The sequence below is a fragment of the Trichomycterus rosablanca genome, chromosome 15 (assembly GCF_030014385.1).
Source record: "Trichomycterus rosablanca isolate fTriRos1 chromosome 15, fTriRos1.hap1, whole genome shotgun sequence".
Taxonomy (NCBI): domain Eukaryota; kingdom Metazoa; phylum Chordata; class Actinopteri; order Siluriformes; family Trichomycteridae; genus Trichomycterus; species Trichomycterus rosablanca.
Window position 1 is genome coordinate 27207639 of NC_086002.1, and position 23870 is coordinate 27231508.

Sequence of the window (23870 nt, forward strand, 5' to 3'; positions counted from 1 at the left end):
AACTTTTTGGTAAAAACTCAACTCGTCGTGTTTGTAGGAAGAAAAATGCTGAGTTGCATCCCAAGAACACCATACCTACTGTGAAGCATGGGGGTGGAAACATCATGCTTTGGGGCTGTTTTTCTGCAAAGGGGACAGGACGACTGATCTGTGTTAAGGGAAGAATGAACGGGGCCATGTATCGTGAGATTTTAAGCCAAAACCTCCTTCCATCAGTGAGAGCATTGAAGATGGAACGTGGCCGGGTCTTCCAGCATGACAATGATCCCAAACACACCGCTCGGGCAACAAAGGAGTGGCTCCGTAAAAAGCATTTCAAGGTCCTGGAGTGGCCTAGCCAGTCTCCAGACCTTAACCGCAAACGCGCTTTTCGTTGTAATGCATGGTGCGCATCGTTAATTTTGAGCACGCATGCGCACCTGCGCACCACTTATGTGCATCCCTGTGTATAATTATGTGTACTGTGTTGGACAGTATGCTCTCAATGATGCAGCGGTAAAAGTTTGTGAGGATTTGAGGAAAAAGAAGGTCCTTTTTTAGTCTCCTCAAGAAGTAAACACGCTGCTGCACTTTCCTCACCAGACAGGAGGTGTTGTGGGTCCAGGAAAGAGCCTGAGAGAAGTGGACACCCAAAAACTTGAAATGTTGCCCTCTTGTGGCATTTTTGAAGAATTGTAAAAAAAGTAATATGATATGGTAATCTCATTTATTTTAAAAAGGTTGTTAAAAGTGTATTATTACTTTAGGAGACATGAGTTCATTAAGTTTTAGTGGTAACGATCACGTCATATTACTGACTTCATACACAAAATGATTAAGAAAAAAAAATCAGCTATTATAAAAATGAACATCCAGGCACCTTCATATATTCAGTGAGATAATTTATTTTTTATTTAATGTTTTAAGATCTTGAGGCTTGTTGATCCTGGTCATTCATGTTCTACACTTCTCATACAGCTGTGTGGATCAACAAGGGCGGCACCTCAGTGGAGTTCCTCTAACCAGTCACACACAGATACCCAAAATGCATCGTTCTGGTAAAAGAAGAGAGAGAGAGGATGGGTTAGAGAGAAACATCTGCAACAATCATTGAAATGTGAAATTGAGATGTAAGGTTTCCTGATTGGATGGCGCCACCATCGTCCCTCCTTTTCACACGACGACGTCTCCTGCTAAATAAAACAAGAAGAGGTGTAAGAACATTCCAGAAGCTGTAGCGTTTGGACAGATGAGCATGTAGAGCAGCGTGTATCAGGTAAAATACACTGATTGTGGGAATGTTACCTGGATTTCTTACACATCCGCTCAGCTACACACTGGACTACTGCGCTGCTTCCTTCTCAAGAGCAAAAGATACGTAGCTGTGGTCTGATCAAACTTCCACTGCACACACACACACACACACATCTCTTTTAGATGGAGCACAAGAACCTCAATATTAATAAATATGTGTCTACATTTCAGCATCTGTGTTGATGCAGATACAATTACTGAAATGTACCTCAGACACCAGCTGCTTGATGCTTTGGTTGGACTGTCTGAACATCACAGCCATCTCGGTGATGCTCTCTTCATCTAGATGATCCAGCTGAGACACAAACACACACAGACACAAATATATGAGTATGTAGGATAATAAAGATACAATCTTCTGTACGGTGGATCTCCATCATGTCACTGTACTACGTCTAGGGTGGATGTTGTACCGGGCATGTGCTGTGCCATTCCACAGGGCTGCTGTACCCCTTCATTACCCACTCATGATCCAGCAGATGCTCCACCTTTATGCGCCGCTCTGGAACCACCTACAGGACAAGATACAAGAATTTCAGGTGATGAAGCCCACAGAGAAACATTGAATCATTTTTGCACCATGGTGCATTTGGAAAACTAAACACTGGTGTACAGAACACACCCATAAACACACACCTGCAGCATTTCCTTAATCAGCAGTACAGAACCAGGAGACAGCCAAGCAGGAGTGTCAAAATGTCCTTTCTGAGGAAACACAGAGCAAAACAATCACATCTGATCAAAGAACATCACCACAAGCCGTTACTGTTACTTTTACTGTATGTTTAACATGCTGCTGAGCATTAAATAATGGATTCAACTTCATAATCGTAACAAGACGTGTATGCCAACGGTGTATCATTCATAGTTACAAGACCTACAGTGATTTGTCCATGGAGCTTCACAAAGTCGTCACTGTCGAACGGGAGGTAGCCACACAGCATGACATATAGGACAACACCCAAGCTCCAAACATCTGCCTAAAACACACACACACACACACACACATTCATTGTCTTTTTTAACCATGCTTTATCCTGGCCAGTCCCCTCATCCAGACCTCATAGAATAACTCATGAATGGGCCTACAGAGGAGACTGAACACCTTGGATTTGGAGACTCTCCAATTTAAGTTTATCAGTAATAACCTGGGAACACACCCCCACACACACCTACCTCTGCACCATGATAGGGTTGCTCATCAATGATTTCTGGTGCCAAGTAGGGAGGGGTTCCACAGCCCTCAATCAGAGCAGTACCCAATCCACCCTACAACAAAACAGATTTCTATCAGCCAAAGGTCCAACTGTTGACTCACATCTGCAACACAACACACAAACTGAACCAGCATGGCTCTGTGATGTCCTGTTCATCTAACTGATCACTGAAACTAATTGTGGACACCATGTGTGCAAGGCTTTATTAAAGCATGATGGATGTTTTTGTGTCAAATAATAAAGTACACACAAGGGGTAAGCACAGCACCTTACTTGACTCTCTGAATGGCACGCTTGCTTTAAGTGTACACTACAGTCTTAGGAGAGACACGAACCTCTGGTTTGGCACAGAGACCAAGGTCGATGAGCTTGATGTTGTTCTTCTCATCCAGCATCATGTTTTCCTGAGAGTAAAAATAAAACACGTCATGTCCAAGCACTAACAAAGAAGGAACACAAAGTATAAGGGGAAATCGTTTGGCTGACGCACTGGCTTAAGGTCACGGTGGGCGTATCCCTGGCTGTGGACGTAGGCCAGCGCCGAGACGATCTGACGGAAGATCCTGCGCGTCTCCTCCTCCGACAACCTGTCGTTATTAAAGACGGACAAAACTGGAGGAGAGAGCGAGTCAAGTGAGCAGCAAATCATCCAACCACCAATGGTACCTCAAGCACCATGTAGATCTGGTCAGCTGTCTCCATGACTTGGTACAAGCGGCACACGTGCTGATGATTGAGGTTCTTCAGGGCTTCAATCTCTATCCTCAAATCTGGCAACTCATCCTGCAATGGGGAGGAAACAGGAACAGTTTTATGACTTTTCAGATCAGAATTAGGAGAACCAAACGTTTGGAAACTGAGACACGTCCGCCTTTAACAGACGGTTTTGCTGAAACTAACCCCGAGCTCTTTCTTCTCCAGAATCTTGATAGCCACTGGTTCTTCAGTCCGAATGTGCCTGCCAAGCTTGACCATCGCATAACCACCTAAAGAACGATTAAATAAAATAAAAACATTAAGTCAGGTTTCAAAAGATGCATGTCTGTGTTACACAAAGGCAGAGAGACGACTGAAAGTGGTACCAGTTACCTGATCCAATGAATTCGTGAACCTCATAGCACTTGTGCAGCTCGGAGCTGTCCTCAACCACACAAGACGTTCCCTCTGAGATGTCGTCCGTCTTGGGTACAGTGCATGGCACCTCTACCTGCTGCCCACAAGAGACATGTTATTATTATTACTGATTTGGCCTCTTCTTGTTTCATCCTACATGTTTCATCCTACATCCAGGGGAGGATCCGTAGAGCCAACACGACCATTGAGGAGGTCCCACAGATGCTCAATTGGGTTCAAGTTTGGGGCTAAAGGGCAGTCAGGGGCCAGGGTGGTACTTTGAAGTCTTGGTCATGCTGTTCTTGCCGTACTGGAAGATCCCATCCATCCCAGTGACCCAATAAAGTCCTGGTAGGTCATCACAGGTATCTGAAGCCATAGAAGGATCCAGGGGAGGATCAACACAACAAACTGATACTCACCTGGTTCCCATCCGCCTTACGGTCGCCTTCATAGACTGAACAGCAGCCTCCCTTTCCCAGCAGCTCTCCAAGGGTGTATCGGCTGTCCGGGTTCGTGTCTGTCGTCTTCTCCTCTTGACCTCCTATGTTGGTGGTTTCTCCTTCAGCATCTTCAACACAAGTATCACCAATGATGCTTCATGTGTTATGTGGAACAAAAATAAGGGTCCAAATAAAGGTTCGGCGTACTCACCCTTGTTCCCGAGAGCATCGCAGACGACTTCTCCAGAACTGATCCCACCTACGAAGCCCAAGGGTTAAATATATAGTCACTAGAGTTCAATAGCGTGGGACTCAAATGTGGTGGTGTTAAAGTTACCTGGAGCTTCAGAAGATGCTTGTGGTCCCTGGGAGTCTGTCTGCACGCATTCTTGTATCCATCTGATTCCTGCTGATTCAGACGCATTAAACTGGTGTTAAAGACTTGAGACCCTCTCTGAGACTAAGACCCTCTATAAAACCCTATCTGAGACCCCCTCTAAGACCCTCCCTGAGACCCTATTTGAGACTATGTGAGACCCTATCTGAGACCCACCCATCTCTCCTGGAGTATAGTGGTGATGATAATTCACCTCGCTCTCGACTGTTCCTTCATTTTGAGTCAGGTTCTGAATGGCGCTGATCCACACCTGTCTACCTGCCTCACAGTCAGCCTAGAACGTACAGCTCCTGTACACACACGGTGATAGATACAGATTATATAGGATGCAAACACACAGACAGATTGAGTAGACAAATAGATAGATAGACATACAGACAGGCAGTCAGACAATATATAGACAGATACATAAATAGTCTGTCTATCTGTATATTGATCATCGATCTGTCAGTCTGTCTATTATCTATCCAGCATCTGTCTGTCTGTCTGTCTGTCTGTCTGTCTGTCTGTCTGTCTGTCTGTCTGTCTGTCTGTCTGTCTGTCTGTCTGTCTGTCTGTCTGTCTGTCTGTCTGTCTGTCTGTCTGTCTGTCTGTCTGTCTGTCTGTCTGTCTGTCTGTCTGTCTATCTATCTATCTATCTATCTATCTATCTATCTATCTATCTATCTATCTATCTATCTATCTATCTATCTATCTATCTATTGATCATCTGTCTAACTATCTCTGATGATTATAAATCTGGATTTACCTTGTGGGCGTGACCACCCGGAAGCAGAAGTGTCGCCCGGCTTCCTCGCAGCTCTGGACCGAACAGCGCTGCAGGTCTTCCGCCAGCACCGTGAAGTCACGCTGGGGAAATAGAACATAAAACCTTCTTATTTATACAGTCGATGATATAAACACCGGTGAAATCATCCCAGACGTAAATGCGACGAGGGCGGTTTGGGACGCAGCCCGGCACAGAAGTCCGCTGTAATGCACCCGAATAATGAGGAATTATGGGTATTTCACAGAGTCCAGGAGAGACCTGATTTAGATCATGTAAAGTCATGTGACCTACCTTAAACCTCTTCTTGTAGAGAAGCTGATTGTTCTGTATGATGAACCACCGCCTGCAGAGATCAAAACATCATATAAATGTATAATATTGAGTGTATATGTATAATATTGAGTATAAATATAATATTGAGTGTATATATAATATTGAGTGTATATATAATATTGAGTGTATAAATATAATATTGAGTGTATATATAATATTGAGTGTATATATAATATTGAGTGTATAAATAAAATATTGAGTGTATATATAATATTGAGTGTATAAATATAATATTGAGTGTATATATAATATTGAGTGTATAAATATAATATTGAGTGTATATATAATATTGAGTGTATAAATATAATATTGAGTGTATATATAATATTGAGTGTATAAATATAATATTGAGTGTATATATAATATTGAGTGTATAAATATAATATTGAGTATAAATATAATATTTAGTGTATATATAATATTGAGTGTATAAATATAATATTGAGTATAAATATAATATTGAGTGTATATATAATATTGAGTGTATAAATATAATATTGAGTGTATAAATATAATATTGAGTGTATATATAATATTGAGTGTATATATAATATTGAGTGTATAAATATAATATTGAGTGTATATATAATATTGAGTGTATATATAATATTGAGTGTATAAATAAAATATTGAGTGTATATATAATATTGAGTGTATAAATATAATATTGAGTGTATATATAATATTGAGTGTATAAATATAATATTGAGTGTATATATAATATTGAGTGTATATATAATATTGAGTGTATAAATAAAATATTGAGTGTATATATAATATTGAGTGTATAAATATAATATTGAGTGTATATATAATATTGAGTGTATAAATAAAATATTGAGTGTATATATAATATTGAGTGTATAAATATAATATTGAGTGTATATATAATATTGAGTGTATAAATATAATATTGAGTGTATATATAATATTGAGTCTATAAATATAATATTGAGTGTATAAATATAATATTGAGTGTATAAATATAATATTGAGTATAAATATAATATTTAGTGTATATATAATATTGAGTGTATAAATATAATATTGAGTATAAATATAATATTGGGTGTATATATAATATTGAGTGTATAAATATAATATTGAGTGTATAAATATAATATTGAGTGTATATATAATATTGAGTGTATATATAATATTGAGTGTATAAATATAATATTGAGTGTATATATAATATTGAGTGTATATATAATATTGAGTGTATAAATATAATATTGAGTGTATATATAATATTGAGTGTATAAATATAATATTGAGTGTATATATAATATTGAGTGTATAAATATAATATTGAGTGTATATATAATATTGAGTGTATAAATATAATATTGAGTGTATATATAATATTGAGTGTATAAATAAAATATTGAGTGTATATATAATATTGAGTGTATAAATATAATATTGAGTGTATATATAATATTGAGTGTATAAATATAATATTGAGTGTATATATAATATTGAGTCTATAAATATAATATTGAGTGTATAAATATAATATTGAGTGTATATATAATATTGAGTGTATATATAATATTGAGTGTATAAATAAAATATTGAGTGTATATATAATATTGAGTGTATAAATATAATATTGAGTGTATATATAATATTGAGTGTATAAATAAAATATTGAGTGTATATATAATATTGAGTGTATAAATATAATATTGAGTGTATATATAATATTGAGTGTATAAATATAATATTGAGTGTATATATAATATTGAGTCTATAAATATAATATTGAGTGTATAAATATAATATTGAGTGTATAAATATAATATTGAGTATAAATATAATATTTAGTGTATATATAATATTGAGTGTATAAATATAATATTGAGTATAAATATAATATTGAGTGTATATATAATATTGAGTGTATAAATATAATATTGAGTGTATAAATATAATATTGAGTGTATATATAATATTGAGTGTATATATAATATTGAGTGTATAAATATAATATTGAGTGTATATATAATATTGAGTGTATATATAATATTGAGTGTATAAATATAATATTGAGTGTATATATAATATTGAGTGTATAAATATAATATTGAGTGTATATATAATATTGAGTGTATAAATATAATATTGAGTGTATATATAATATTGAGTGTATAAATATAATATTGAGTGTATAAATATAATATTGAGTATAAATATAATATTTAGTGTATATATAATATTGAGTGTATAAATATAATATTGAGTATAAATATAATATTGAGTGTATATATAATATTGAGTGTATAAATATAATATTGAGTGTATATATAATATTGAGTATAAATATAATAGGGTGTTTGTATAAATAATATTGAGTATATATACACAATATATACACTAAGCATCAGTGTACAGACCTGTTCCAGGTTTTAAACACACTCCTGGTCCTCTTAAACAGAAACCCCTTCATCAGGAGCACTTCCTCGGCCTCCGCGCCGCCCCCGTGACCCGGGGCGCCTCCCCGGGCATCCTCTGGGGGCGACCCGGGTCACGGGGGCGACGCGGCGGCCGAGGAAGCCACACAGCACACGCAGAAACCTCTGTCTCAGAGAAGCAGCCATCGTAAATGAGGAGAAAATCTAAATGCTGCTCCTGAAGAGCACAGGTCCACATTGTGATGTCACAGCGTTCCGAGGGAGCAGAGTGAATTTACCTTTACCATATATGGGCATGACTGGATTCATGTGACTGCACATATACTGACTTGATTTCCACTGTGGGACGGCTTCTGGAGGGTCCTGGGTTAGATTACCGGGTGGAATTTGCATGTTCTCCCCATGTCCTGTGGGTAACGGAGTACCCTAGGTATAAGTGTGTTTGTTTAGGTGTGTCTGGCAACCTGTCCAAAGTGGTTTGTTAATTCCACCCAGTGAATCACACCCCATACCATGACACACCCTGGTACTGGTACTGATACACCCCAAACCATGACACACCCTGGTACTGACACACACCCATACCATGACACACCCTGGTACTGACACTCCCCATACAATGACACACCCTGATACTGACACACCCCCATACCATGACACACCCTGGTACTGACACACACCCATACCATGACACACCCTGGTACTGACACTCCCCATACAATGACACACCCTGATACTGACACACCCCCATACCATGACACACCCTGGTACTGACACTCCCCATACAATGACACACCCTGATACTGACACACCCCCATACCATGACACACCATGGTACTGACACACACCCATACCATGACACACCCTGGTACTGACACACCCCCATACCATGACACACCCTGGTACTGACACACACCCATACCATGACACACCCTGGTACTGGTACTGACACACCCCATACTGTGACACACCCTGGTACTGATACACCCCTATACCATGACACACCCTGGTACTGGTACTGATACACCCCTATACCATGACACACCCTGGTACTAACACACCCCATACCATGACACACCCTGGTACTGACACCCCCCCATACCATGACACACCCTGGTAATGACACACACCCATACCATGACACACCCTGGTACTGACACCCCCCCATACCATGACACACCCTGGTACTGGTACTGGTACTGGCACACCCCCATACCATGACACACTCTGGTACTGACACACCCCCATACCATGACACACTCTGGTACTGACACACCCCCATACCATGACACACTCTGGTACTGGCACACCCCCATACCATGACACACCCTGGTACTAACACACCCCATACCATGACACACCCTGGTACTGACACCCCCCCATACCATGACACACCCTGGTAATGACACACACCCATACCATGACACACCCTGGTACTGACACTCCCCCATACCATGACACACCCTGGTACTGGTACTGGCACACCCCCATACCATGACACACTCTGGTACTGACACACCCCCATACCATGACACACTCTGGTACTGACACACCCCCATACCATGACACACTCTGGTACTGGCACACCCCCATACCATGACAGACCCTGGTACTGGTACTCCCCATACCATGACACACTCTGGTACTGGCACACCCCCATACCATGACACACTCTGGTACTGGCACACCCCATACCATGACACACTCTGGTACTGACACACCCCCATACCATGACACACTCTGGTACTGGCACACCCCCATACCATGACACACTCTGGTACTGGCACACCCCATACCATGACACACCCTGGTACTTGTAGTGTCTGACTGAAGCACGGAACCAATGTTTTAACGTCTGAATTTTTTTTCCGGTGGACGATAAACAAACTGTGTTTTCAGGACTGTCAGGATTTATTCTGACAGAGAATCTAGATCAGAAGAGCCCAATACATCGATCACACAGTAGCTGGTAGATCAGCTTCATTTAAACAGATCAGCGTGCTTGATATGAAATGTGGCCACTGTTTGTTTCATTTGTGGTTTGTTACCATGACTACACCTCATCTTACATAAAGCAGCGCTAATCTACAAAGTTTTCTGATGGAGAAATTTTAACCTACAACCTTTTATATAAAGTCGAGGGCCTCTGCTGGACAATTTGGAACTTTGTTTTCCCACATGAAAATAATGAAGTGTAAATATGGGGCCATCCTTACTGATGAACACCTGAAAAACTGCTTGAGAATCAGTATCAGCAGCTCCTGTCCAAACCATATAAACCTGGCTGATACCATTCAGAGTAAATTATCAGAATAAGCTCGGTGTGAATATTCAGTTCACTTGCTCTGTAAAACTGAATATCTATACAGGAACTGAATCACATTTTAAACAGCTTCAAGGCTTTTTAAAAAAAATGATGAGGCCAACCTTAAACAGTAGATGGTGATGACCTGTAGACTGAAACAGTAGATCTCAAGCCATGAAAGTGTGTAAACCCCTACAGAACGGAGAGGTATTTGACAGGGATAAAAAAGAAAAAACAGCCACTAATACAGTGATAAGACTTGAACTCTCACAAATGGGCACAGATTAATATTGTTATCTTTTTTTGCAGTGTTTTTGTTTTTATTTTTGAAATAGCAGACTGATTGAAGGAGCAGTTTAGTGAGATGTTAAAAGTGGTTTGATGAAGTCAAGTACAACCGAAATGACTGATAAAAAAGTGAAAGGAACATTCATGATCTTTTAAGTTATTTTAACAAAGTTTAACAAAACATTTTGTCAGCCTTTTGTTGGGGGGAGGGGGGGGGGGCATGGCAGATTTTCATCTTCCAAAGGGGGTGACAGAAAAAGTTTGGGAACCACTGCCTTAAACACTACGTATAAAACATGTGGAGCTATTCTTACTACAGTAAAACAAACACACTGAACTGACTTTTAAAGTGAAGTTCAAAATGTTGTACAGAGATCGTTCCCATCTAGTGGTGCTAGATAAATTACAGCTTGTTACTTGGGTACAGGTTTGAACGTGTTAACCGATTGCGCCACAGAGACACACTGTAGTTGCAGTTAGTTCATTGAATGGTACACACGGGTCACATGATTTGCTAATGTTTACTAAAGGGCAAATACGTTTCTGACTTTAGAAACCATTGGAGTCTGTGCACTTTCAGTGAAGATCAAAGCAAAACTTTACAACAAGAAATCCTGACTTCAATCAATTTCACTGAGGAATAACAGAAAAACTACATCACAACCTACAGCACTTACACCACAACAGCTGGTTTTAACTACTCTGTATGTGTGTATCTAAAACGGACCAAACATTTCTTCAGTCTTCACTTGTGTAAATTATCTGCTAATCCAAATTCATGTTATTATAGTCCCAAAGAAGTCCAGCATGACATGTATGAATGACTACCGTCCCATCGCTCTCACACCAATAGTGATGAAATGCTTTAAGAGATCTTATCTCATATAAATAGCAGTCTTCTTTAGCAGTCTAAAGAGCAGGTGGGTATAAGCCCTCTTTTTTAGTACCCTTGCATCATGAACCGACCCAGGATAACCAACAAAAATCTACACTGCTATTGCACTTTCTATTGTGTTGTCCCATGAAAAGATATAATAAAATATTTGCAGAAATGTGAGGGGTGCACTTACTTTTGTGAGATACTGTAAGGTGGCAACACTGAGTGTTATATTGTTTATTAGCCTGACTTCAACGTTAACGTACCATACAGTGTGCATGTGTCTCTGTGGCGCAATCGGTTAGCGCGTTCGGCTGTTAACCGAAAGGTTGGTGGTTCGAGCCCACCCAGGGACAAGTGCCCTTTATTGCACAACCTGCCTGAAGACCAACCGGATATGAGATACAACAACAATGTGTAGTCTCACAAAATAGTGGAAATAAGTAACTGAAAAACATCCAGTAAACAACAGTCCTACAAGCACAAATATGCACCTAATAAGTCACCAGAGACCGGCTGTCCAAAGTGGAAGAACGTTCTTTTGGTTTCAGTAGATGTTAAATGAAGATAGTCGCCCAACGTGGGGCTCGAACCCACGACCCTGAGATTAAGAGTCTCATGCTCTACCGACTGAGCTAGCCGGGCTTAAGCAGCAGGTCATTAGGCATTAAGCTCACTCAAGAACTTAAAGAAATTTATAGTTTAGATAGTTCACACGTATAAGAACCCACAAAACCTCTTAGATGTGTATTAAGAAAGTCTGAACATAAGAAATTACTAGACAGCAATGTCTATATTGCCACCACCATCGACTGCTGGTCTGACAATAGGCAGAGCTTCATTGGGGTTACTGCCCATTGGATTGACCCTGACAGTCTCAAAAGATGCTCGGCAGCCCTAGTCTGTAAACAACTGAGAGGTTCACACACGTTTGATGTGTTGGCAAGCGCCCTGAATGACATCCATTCAGAGTTCGAATATATATATTATATATACAGTCCCCTTCAAAAGTATTGGAACAGTGAAGCCAATCCCTTTATTTTTGCTGTAGACTGAAAACATTTGGGTTTGACATTAAAAGATGAATATGAGACAAAAGATCAACGTCAGCTTTTATTTCCAGGTATTTACATCTGGATCTGATACACAGTTCAGAAGATAGCACCTTTTGTCTGAACCCACCCATTTTTCTTGTGAGCAAAAGTATTGGAACAGATCAACTTACAACAGATTAAAGTGAATAAGACTTAATATTTACTTGCAAATCCTTTGCTTGCAATAGCTGCATCAAGCCTGTGACCCACTGACATCACTAAACTTTTCATTCTTCTTTTGTGATGTTTTTCCAGGCTTTCACTGCAGCCTCTTTCAGTTGGTGTTTGTTGGTGTTGGGGTTACTCCCTTCAGTCTCCTCTTTAGCAGGTAAAATGCAGCTCTAGGGTTTAAGTCTGGAGATTGACTAGGCCAGTCCAAAACCTTCCACTTCTTGCCCCTGATGAACTCCTTTGTAGTTTTGGCAGTGTGTTTTGGGTCATTATCTTGCTGCATGATGAAGGATCTGCCAATCAGTTTGGTTGCATCTTTCTTTAAATTAACAGACAAAATGTTTCTGTAGACTTCTGAGTTCAATGTACTGCTGCCATCATGCGTGACATCATCAGTGAAGATTAATGAGCCCGTCCCAGAAGAAGCCATCCAAGCCCAAGCCATGACATTACCTCCACTGTGTTTCAAAGATGAGCGTGTATGTTTGGGATCATGAGCAGATCCTTTCTTTCTCCAAACTTTAGCCTTTCCATCACATTGGTAAAGGTTCATCTTTGTCCCAGAATTTCTGAGGCTTGTCTCTGTACTTCTTGACAAATTCCAGCCTGGCCTTCCTATTATTCTTGCTCATTAGTGGTTTGCATCTTCTGGTGAAGCCTCTGTACTTTTGTTCATGAAGTCTTCTCCGAACAGTACTGTAGATTGTGATACCTTCACTCCTGTCCTCTGGAGGTTGTTGCTGATGTCACTAACAGTTGTTTTAGGGTCTTTCTTTACAGCACGCACAATGTTTCTGTCATCAACTACTGTTGTTTTCCTCTGTCTACCTGTTCAACATCTGTTACTTAGTACACCAGTGACGACTTTCTTCTTCAGGACATTCCAAACAGTTGTACTGGCTATGGCCAATATTTGTGCAATGGCTCTGATTAATTTTCCATCTTCTCTCAGCTTCACAATTGCTTGTTTTTTCACCCATAGACATCTCTCTGGTTTTCATGCTGGTTACTCCTCTAACTATAAATGCACAGTCTGCACAGGCAAAACCCAAATCTGAAACTGAGTGTAGACATTCAGCGCTATTTATTGTTTAAATAATGTAACAGGACACACCTGGGCAACAAAGCACACCTGACAGTCACATGTTCCAATACTTTTGCTCACAAGAAATGGGTGGGTTTAGACAAAAGGTGCTATCTTCTGAACTGTGTATCAGATCCAGATGTAAATACCTGGAAATAAAAGCTGAAATCTTTTGTCTCATATTCAAATAAAGGGATTGGCCTCACTGTTCCAAAACTTTTGGAGGGGATTGTACAAGGCTAAGAGATGCATTTATTAAAGTAAGCAGGGGCTCCACAATGGTGGGGAGTAAATCTTTAAGTAAACAAGTTGGAACAGGGTCCAATATACATGACGATGACTTTGATGATTTAATCAATGCAGTTAGTTCAGTTTGGGAGATTAGATTAAAGTAGCTGGATATCCTTGTTGGATAAGTCACTATTATCATTCATGCTGCTCAAAGTAAATTGATGCTTAATATTGCCAGGTGACACAGTCTGAATTTAAAGTTGTATTTGAAGTGTACGATAGTTAGATTGAGTTAGTCTGGCTGAAGCAGTCACATTTGTAATGTCCTGATAGAGAATTTAAATCTAGTGTCTAATCTAATATCTTACCAAGCACTTAGATCAGTGTTTAATCAAATCTCATTCTTAATCACACTTGATTGTCCATGCTGCATTAGTGTTGGATTGATGAGATGTTACCCGAGTATGTGCTGGATCACATGTGATTCAGCACGCTGATTAATGAATATCTGGCACATTCATGTTTTTTTTTATCATCAGACACCCTAGAAACATACCATATGAACCACAGTATTTATAAAGTACTTCATTCTACTGCTTATATTAACTCTCTCAGGTTTGTTTCTGTCTTTCTACTCAGATCATATTTCTACATTCTTTCTCTTATATTATTCTTTTTACTCTTTCTGTCCCTGCATCACCACTTCATGTCTCTCTGTTCTCGTCTCAGCTTTCCTGTCCTCTACATTTACATTTACATTTTCAGCATTTAGCAGACGCTCTTATCCAGAGCGACTTACAGAAGTGCTTCCATAGTGAACATTTCATTTCTCAAGTTTAGGTAAACAACAGTTGAAGAACACAAATCTGCTAAAACCTGTTAGAACCAAAGTGTTTTTTTTTTTTTTTTTTTTTTTTTTTTTGAAATGGAAAAGGATGGAACAAAATGTTAGTAAATAAGTACAAGTCAGCTTAAGTGCTTCATAAAAAGGTGGGTTTTTAATCGTTTTTTAAACACAGCAAGAGACTCAGATGTTCGGACAGACAGAGGAAGTTCATTCCACCACTTGGGCGCTAGAACAGAGAAGAGCCTTGATGCTTGTCTTCCTTTAGTCCTGGATGGAGGCTCAACATAAAGAAAGAAGAAACACAGATGGTAATGAGAGCTCAATGAGAGATCAGTTGCTTTGGCAGTGATTAACACAGCCTGGTACGTCTGTTTAAGAGCATATGTGATTTTTCTTAAGCTCGTATTTGAAGCAACACTATACTGTTTACTTTAACAATAGTGGATAAGAACTAAAATCTAGACTCTCTCATGATCTATAATCCAGGGGTTCTAAGCCTGCGGCCTGCAACACATGGAGATGCAGACTGAGCTTTGCTACCATAGTCCTGTTACTAAAATACAATAATGCATTGATGTGGCACACAAGACCAGTTCTGTCCACTGTTGCTAAGAACCACTGATACAATCACTGACGTTAATGCAGTCTATAGTGCACGTACAGTTTAGCATGGCATGTTTTGTGTTGGTAAATCACCATTGTGGGAGAGGTCTGCTTTAGGTGATGTAGGTGTGTGTCGATTTCCTGAGCATGCTCACTATATTACAAGTTCATGTAAATCTTTTCACTTGTGAGGACTTTAATCGTTAATGTTGTTAATGTAAGCATGGAAACATGCAGGGGTCAAATGTACTTGTGTATGTTCTGGCAGTCTCAGCTGTAACTTTGGCTTGATCTGGACCCTGTTGAGCTGTTTTTTGAGGGTTACATTTTTAGAAAACTGAAATCTTTACCTGCAGAGAGGTTGTAGGAATCACTGGCCTGCTGTGTGTGTGTTTGGTTTTTTGCTTCTCACTTTCAGCATTAGAGATTAGATAGACACACTGTGTACATGCTCACCTGGACAGTGTTAAGCACTCACCTGCAGCTGGCAACGCTGCATTTAGAGATCTCACATCTGCACACACACATTAAATATGATATCAAACTGTAAGTTTAAGTTAAGAGAAAAGCCATTCTGGTCACTAACTTGGTCTGTAATGTTTGTCTTAATAAATCTGGTTGTGTACCACCTCATACATGCACATGTTGGACTGGCTATAATTTAAGTGTATAGAGCAGGGTTTTTTAAACTTTTTTTTTTTTTTTGAAACTTACATTTTTATTGAACTTTTTACTTACATACATATACACTTAAAGAGAATGTATGTGGCAAACAGAAATTAAAAAACAAAAATATATCAGATATGGTTACAGGTATCATTTATCAAAATACAAATACATAGAGGTAAATCAGTCAATCCTTAAGCATCATTCACTGTGTCATGTGTCCATTTTTCCCATTTACTCACAAAGACATTTTCTCTTAGTCTAAGCCGATAGGTCATTTCCTCCATAGTATAGACCTCTCTTATGATCTTTAGCCACTGGGCTATAGTGGGAGGTTCAGTTTTACACCAGTTTCTTGTTATTGCTTTTTTACATGTGATCAATAATATTTTGGTTAAGTATCTATCTTTTTCTGAGACATAATCGTTTAAATTTCCAAGATACATAACTTTACATTCCTTGGGTATTACATATCCTAGAATGTCTTTCAACATGTTATTTACATTTCCCCAGAATGTGCTAAGTTTATGGCATTTCCAAAATATGTGTGCATGGTTTGCTTCTCTCTCTCCGCATAAGCGCCAACATGTATGTTGTGAACCAGTTTGTTTACTCTTTAATTTAGGTGTGATAAAGTAACGGGTCAGGTTTTTCCATCCAAATTCCCTCCATGTTCTCGAGTTTGTAGTTGTGTGTTGTGTCTCACACATATCGTGCCATTCATCTAGAGTAATGTTAATGTTCAATTCCCTCTCCCACTTCTCCTTTATGTATAGAGTAGAGGCAGCTTCTGAGTGTCCTAGACTTCGGTACAGCACTGAGACTGCCTTGAGTTTAGTTCCACTGTATGTCCTGGTCATCACATCAATTATATCATTCAAGGTTTTCCCTATTTGTATTTCCTTAGTAAAATAATCCCTTAGCTGCAGGTATCTAAAGTGATCTCCATTTTCTAATCCATACCGTGTTTTTAGTTCCTGAAAGTTCTTTACATTCCCATTCTCTATCAAAGTGCACATAGCTGTAAGCCCTTTTCTACCCCAATTTCTAAAGTTGTGATCATTCAAGCCTGGCTTAAATCGATCATCATATGCAAACCAACTCAACAATTTTAAATCTTTTTCTAATTTGTGGTGTTTGACAAGATCAAACCAGATATTCAATGTGTGCAAAGTTATTGGATCAATCGTGTCTTGTAGTGACATCTTTAGTTTAACGTTGCCAATCAGTACCTGAATTGGAATGTCTGTCACCACTCTCTCAATATCTTTCCACTTTGCACTATAATCCTCATCACACCACTTGACTATTGGTCTGAGCTGTGCTGCATGATAATAGTCTTTTAAATTAGGGAGTGCCATACCTCCTTTGTCCTTTTCTAAGTGTAGTGTACAATATCTTATTCGTGGTTTTTTCCCATCCCATATGAATCTAGAAATCATTTTATCCCATGTTTTGAACTTTTCTTGTGGAATCCTAATAGGTAATGACTGGAAAAAATATAGTAGTCTAGGGAAGATGTTCATTTTAATTACTTCAATTCTTGAGCTAAAATCTAGTGGTAGGGTCGACCATCTCTCTATATCTTTACTAATCTGGAGATGGATTTGATCATAATTTGCTTTATAGAGGTGAGCTAATTGTTTTGTCAGGGTCACACCAAGATATTTAATAGTTTTTGATTGCCATTTTAATTTATAAGTTTTCATGATTTGAGTGGATGGAGTATAATAAAAGGTCAAAATCTGTGTCTTATTCTCATTTATTTTGTATCCTGAGTGTTCACTGAATTTATTTATAAGATACATCAGCTGAGTAAAAGTTGTATTGGGGCTGTCCAGGTATATCATGATATCATCCGCAAATAGGCTTATTATATGTTCTTGTCCATTAATATTAATTCCTTTTATTTCCCCACTTTGTCTGATCGCCTGTGCCAGTGGCTCAATGTATATGGCAAAGAGGAGCGGGGACAGGCAGCATCCCTGTCGCGTCCCTCTTCCCAACGTTATTCTCTCCGTTAGGCTCCCACTAACTTTTATTCTGGCAGTAGGATTTTGATAGATAGTTCTAATACAATTAATTGAGTCTTTATCGAATCCAAATCGTTCTAGTACTAAATACAAAAAGGTCCAATTTACACTGTCGAAGGCTTTTTCAGCATCAAGACTCAGCAATGCAGCACTTTGTTTATTAGTCTGTATTGTGTTAATTATCTGGATGGTCCTCCTAATGTTGTCTTGTGTTTGGCGTCCTATAATAAAACCGGTTTGATCCTCATCTATTAGGTCATTTATAAATTTCTCATATCTTTGTGCTATAATAGATGTATATAATTTGTAATCCACATTTAGGACTGATATTGGTCTAAAATTGTTACAGTATTCAGTGTCTTTGCCTTCTTTGGGAATTACTGAAATTATTGCCTCTTTCCAGGACGGTGGTAGGTGGCCTTCTTTGAGAGTCCAATTAAAGGAGGCCACAAGGAGAGGTATCAGTTCCTCTTTAAAAATTCTGTACCACTCTGATGGGAAACCATCACCTCCAGGGGTTTTATTGGCTTTAAGCTTGGATATAGCCTTGGATATTTCTTCTGGTGTTATAGGAGCTGTAAGGTCTTTGTTTTGTAGTTCCCCAATGGCTGGCAAATCGAGTGAATTAAGGAACTGTCTTTTCGCCTCCTCGCTGGACGAGGGTGGTTGTGTATATAGGTTTTTATAGTAGTCTTTGAATATATTTTCTATTTCTATAACATTATATTTTAATTGGCCTGATTGAGGATCTCTGATTTTGGATATTGTATTTAGTGTCTGTTGTTTTCTAATTCGCCTTGCCAGTAGACTAGTAGCTTTAGGACCAGTTTCATAGTATTCCTGTTTCACATATCTAAGTTTTTTCTCTATCTCTCCTCCTAGAATTTTGTCTATTTCCCCTTTCGTGGTCGTCATTTCCTGTAGGAGTTGAGTATTTTGGGTGTTTTGATGTTTTATTTCTAGATTTTTTAATTTTCCAGTCAGGTTGAGATAAGCCGCTTGTTTTAGTTTCTTTTGATTTGATGTTATAGCTATTAATTTTCCTCTAATTACCGCCTTTAAAGTGTCCCATAGGATCGTCGGGCTAGTTTCATCCGTATCATTTTCTTCGATATATATTTTTATTTCCTTTCTAATTTGCTCAATTATTACTTTATTGTTCATGATGCCACTGTTCAGTCTCCAAATCGTGTTTCTATATCTGCTATTAATGTGCACAGTTAAATGGACTGTGTTATGATCAGAAATATCAGCCACTCCTATTTTGCATTCTCTCACCCTGTGTATGTCCCAGCTATTCATAAATACATAATCTATTCTAGAATGAGTATTGTGCGTATTGGAATAGTGTGTATAGTCCCTCACTGTTGGGTGAAGTTCTCTCCACACATCCGTCATACCCTGTTCCTTTAATAATATATTCATGAATTTAGTTAAGTGAGCCTTATTTCTTTTTGTGCTTGTTGTATCTATCTTATGATCTAGAAGTACATTAAAATCCCCAAAGCACATCATAATACCTTCTGATTCTGATGCTATAGTTGTGAATAAGGCTTTAAAAAAGGTTTTATCACTTTCTGGTGGAGCGTATACATTAATTAATGTGACTATCTCATTCTCTAAATTTCCTTTAACAATAACGTATCGTCCCTCTTCATCATTAATTTCTTTCAAACATTTAAAATTGACTGAGTTTTGTATCATTATTGCAACCCCTCTCTTGCGGCTCCGTTTGCATGTGCTATAGAAAGTATTTCTATATCCAAATTTCTTCAGCTTTTCATGTTCTTCCTGAGATAGATGTGTCTCCTGAAAGAAAATGACCTGTGCTTTAAGTTTCCTCATTTTGAGAATTACCTTGCTTCTCTTAATTGGGTTGTTCAGCCCATTCACGTTTAATGACACTAACGAGATGTTACTCATATTGTTTTTGTATGGTCTTGTACTTTTCCTGAAACCATATCGTAACCATGATAACCAACAACTTTGTAAGAACATAGAACAGTTTGATATAAAACAGGGAATAGTCTAGATTCCAAAAGTAGGCATGTGTCCATGTGCATGCCTCCCACGTTACTTTCGTGGGGTGAGGGGAGTGTCCCGCAACATGTGGGGGCCCCTCGCTAGGTAGGTCTGGTCTTACTGTCCAATAATGTCTCTGCATCAACCTCCTAGCGTAGAATATGCTCTTAGTTACCGATCAAATATAACAAATGAAGACAATCAATCAATATTATGACCAGTTCGAAGGGTGCAAACAGTTTTAATTTATTCGTCCATAGCCATTATTTAGTCTTTCGATTGCGCTCGCTTACCTCTTTGTCCATTAATCTCTTTGAAATTCCTGTAGTCTCTGTTTGGCTCGCTGAGCAGTAGCTTCTGGGCTACCGACTCGTTTCCACGATAGTGCCCGCTGGAGTTGCTCCTCCGTCCCGGTTCTGATCGCACCTCTCCCCGGTATCTCTGCCGTGATTCCCCTCTGGTTCAGTTCTTTCGCCGCCTCCTGTGCATTCTCATATGTCCGCGGACCGGCTTCCCAGTGGATCCTGATTTTCGTCAGGGGCGTCTGGAAGCGTATTCCTTTCTCCTTCAGGGCTTTATTAATACCGTTGTATTCCTTTCTTTTCCGGACCACCTCGGTAGCATAGTCATGATCAAAAAAGAGTGCTCGGTTTTGGTAGTGGATTTTTTTCTTCCAGGCTTCCCTCAGCACCGTCTCTTTCACCGTGTATTGAAGGAAATTTACCACAATAGACCTCGGGGGTTTATCAGCGTCTGGTTTCGGCAGCAAGGCTCGGTGTGCCCGCTGTATTTGTAGATCCATGTTTGTCGGTAGAGGCAGTTCGTTTTTCAGAAGTTGTTCAATGAATTGTGTTACCGAGCTGCCCTCTGCTCCCTCTTTCATGCCAAAGATGCGGATATTATTCCGCCGATTTCTTCCCTCTTGGTCTGTCAGCATATCCTGTAGTGTTCTCTGTTGTTTTATAGATTGCAGCAGAGCCTCTTTTGCCTCCATGTTCCAGTTTTCTAGCTCTTCGATTCTCTGTTCAGTCTCGGCGATTCTTGTAGCTTGTGTGTCTAGTTTTGTCGTTGTGTCCGTGAGCCGCTGGTTAATGTCCTTACGAAAATCCTCGAGTTCTTTTTTCATTCCCTTTTTGATTTCTTCTTTGAAAGTGGTGAACTCTATTTTCAGTTCGGTTTTAAAGTCTTGGATTTCCTTAACGATGTCTTTCATTCCTGTTCGAATCACCGCGGCCGCCTCGGACTCCATGCGCTCTTCCTCTCCCTCCATATCATCTGTTATATCGTCTCCGTCTTCGTTGGTCAATTCGGTTTGTTTTTTCGGGTTCTTTTGGTTTGTTTGTCTTCTTGATCTTCCTCCCCTTTCCATCTCTGTTTCAGATATATTAATTTTTATCGAAGTAATCGAATTCGGGGTTTTTTATCGAGTACTGATCGGGAGCAGATTATCTATGCTGCCATCTTGGATTCGTCCTCCTCTTTTTAAACTTTTTTTAAGTAACCCACATTTTTTAGTGCGACTCATGCATCAAAACACACATGAAATAAGCCTAATTAATAAAAATGGTGGCAATTTGGTCCCACTGTGGTTTACAAGATACATTACGTAAAGCCTCCACAAGAGGGCATTCGTGTACAAGTTTATTTTGTGTTTGTGCTCGTTAAAATCTGATTTAATTATAATTATGTATCACTGTAACCTATTTTTGGCTCACAACCCACCCTAGGATCATGACCCAGGGTCTCCTTCAAATACTGTGACAGCCACTCCAGAATCTTCAAGGACTTCTTCTGAAACCAAACCTTGGTAGACTTTAAGGATCACTGGCCTGGTAAAAGGTCCAATGATGCCAGAGCCTCAGCTTTCTCAGAAAAGGCATAACGTTTTCTCCTAGGATTTCCTGATGTTTGATTGAATCCATCTTGCCCCCCACACACTGAAGAATTCCAGTGCCAGAAGAAACAAAGCAGCCACAAAGCATCACAGATCCACCACCATGCTGCACTGTAGGCAGTATGCCCTTTAAGTGAATGTTTCATTGTTCCTCCTCCAGACACACTGCTGATCTATGTAGGACCAAAACGTTACAGGTGTGTTTCATCACTCCACAGAACAGTATCCAAAAACTTCTGTGGCTTATTTACATGTTTTTTTTTTAATCATATTAGCACCAACTTTTCTTGTGCTTTTGGGTCACTAGATGTGTACATCTTGGAGTTTAGGCATGGAGCGTTTAGTATTCAAATTACATTGCAAACTAAAACCTCAGTGCCTGATGCCATTAAATCTTGCTGCATGTGGTCAGATATCAAGTGCTATTGAAGTGTTAAAGAGGTTCTGCATGATAACTGCCACAATTCACAGCTTGTTTTAATGCCCTATGTAACACAGTAAAAATGCTATTGAAATTATTATTTTTCAAGTGTGACCTTCCATCCAAAATCCAACAGTCTTGTTACTGTCACATATTTACAGATTTCACATGTATCACAGATAAATATTATTAAAATTAGATTTATAAATATACATGTTAAGTAGATGCTGCAATACATGCCAAATCTAAAGGCTGTGCATCAATATTAAAACCTTTTTCTTCTTTTTGTCGGTTTTAATGAAATATGGTTTAAATGCCATTGAGATACCAGATCTCCATAAATAAATGAAACTGTTGTATTACTTAATAAAAGCTTGTGGGTAATTATTGTCAAATATTTATACACCTTTTATTTTAAACACCATTCTTGGCTGGTTTTAGAAAGGTCAATCGTTAGATTCAGCAGTTATTGAACAGCAAATGCACAGTAAGCAGCAACTTTTCTTCTGTTTCTACTTCATTAAGAGCATCACACTTAACAGAGAAACACCTTTAACTTACACTGCACAACACCATGTCTCCTTTACTTGTTTTAATCAGGTAAGATACAAATACATGTTATTTGTTAATTATTTTTATAAATGTTTTTTTTTTTATAAAATTAATATGTTTTGTTCATTACATTTAAAAAATAAAAAGAACCATTTGCATCATGATGTAAAATAATAACTTTTTTTTTTTTTTAATTAAAACTAGTACAGAATGAAGCTGCATTTATGTGCATTAATGTGTTTATTGTTATGAGCAGAAGAATAAAGTGCATCTGATTAAAGATGATGAGACTGTCAGCACAACAGAGGAGTAAGAAAATAAATCATAAACTTAAATCAACTGTATAGATAATGAACAAGTGAAATGATTGAAACTGTAGTGTCCACTGTAGAGGTTAATATACATTTGAAGCATGGAAAACTGTGCTTGTAAAAAACAGCTATTAAATAGCCGCCACTGTAGTGACCACTATGCGTCAGAGGGTTAATATTATTATTAATCATTAACAGAACTGCTACACTTACTGCATCTTTTATTAAATACTTACATTATCATCATCTTCTATATTTAACATCATTAATAAGAATCATCACTTTGTTTATCATCATTTTAATCTATTGTAGTTTATTGCTTTAATCATTTCGTTGGATAAAATGTATGGTTAAATAGCCTAGTGGTTAATGTACTGGACTAGTAATCGAAAGATCGCTGGTTCAAGCCCCACCACTGCCAGGTTGCCAGTGTTGCCCTTGAGCAAGGCCCTTAACCCTCAATTGCTTAGACAATTTATTCTCACAGTA

The 23870-nt window shown here is 38.6% G+C and overlaps 1 protein-coding gene, 2 long non-coding RNA genes and 2 other non-coding genes across 5 annotated transcripts; 1 reads left to right on the forward strand and 4 right to left on the reverse strand.

The window, feature by feature from the left end:
- Positions 1 to 875: 875 nt before the first annotated feature.
- On the reverse strand, positions 876 to 2544 carry LOC134328964 (maternal embryonic leucine zipper kinase-like). The gene is made up of 7 exons (XM_063010202.1): positions 2470 to 2544; positions 2175 to 2273; positions 1930 to 1998; positions 1707 to 1805; positions 1502 to 1588; positions 1285 to 1383; positions 876 to 1172 (listed from the first exon to the last, which is right to left on the reverse strand). Exons 2-6 carry the CDS (start codon positions 2235 to 2237, stop codon positions 1306 to 1308), a joined length of 396 nt encoding a protein of 131 aa, XP_062866272.1. The 5' UTR covers positions 2238 to 2273; positions 2470 to 2544; the 3' UTR covers positions 876 to 1172; positions 1285 to 1305.
- Positions 2545 to 3173: 629 nt separating this feature from the next.
- Positions 3174 to 3685, reverse strand: LOC134329169 (uncharacterized). Its single transcript, XR_010014823.1, has 3 exons — positions 3600 to 3685; positions 3411 to 3496; positions 3174 to 3293 (listed from the first exon to the last, which is right to left on the reverse strand). It is a non-coding gene; the product is annotated as an uncharacterized LOC134329169 (long non-coding RNA).
- Positions 3686 to 5241: 1556 nt separating this feature from the next.
- LOC134329152 (uncharacterized) lies at positions 5242 to 8027 on the reverse strand. Its single transcript, XR_010014807.1, has 3 exons — positions 7965 to 8027; positions 5524 to 5575; positions 5242 to 5312 (listed from the first exon to the last, which is right to left on the reverse strand). It is a non-coding gene; the product is annotated as an uncharacterized LOC134329152 (long non-coding RNA).
- Positions 8028 to 11734: 3707 nt separating this feature from the next.
- trnan-guu (transfer RNA asparagine (anticodon GUU)) lies at positions 11735 to 11808 on the forward strand. Its single transcript has one exon. It is a non-coding gene; the product is annotated as a tRNA-Asn (tRNA).
- A 216-nt stretch (positions 11809 to 12024) lies between these two features.
- Positions 12025 to 12097, reverse strand: trnak-cuu (transfer RNA lysine (anticodon CUU)). The gene has a single exon. It is a non-coding gene; the product is annotated as a tRNA-Lys (tRNA).
- Between the last annotated feature and the right edge of the window lie 11773 nt (positions 12098 to 23870).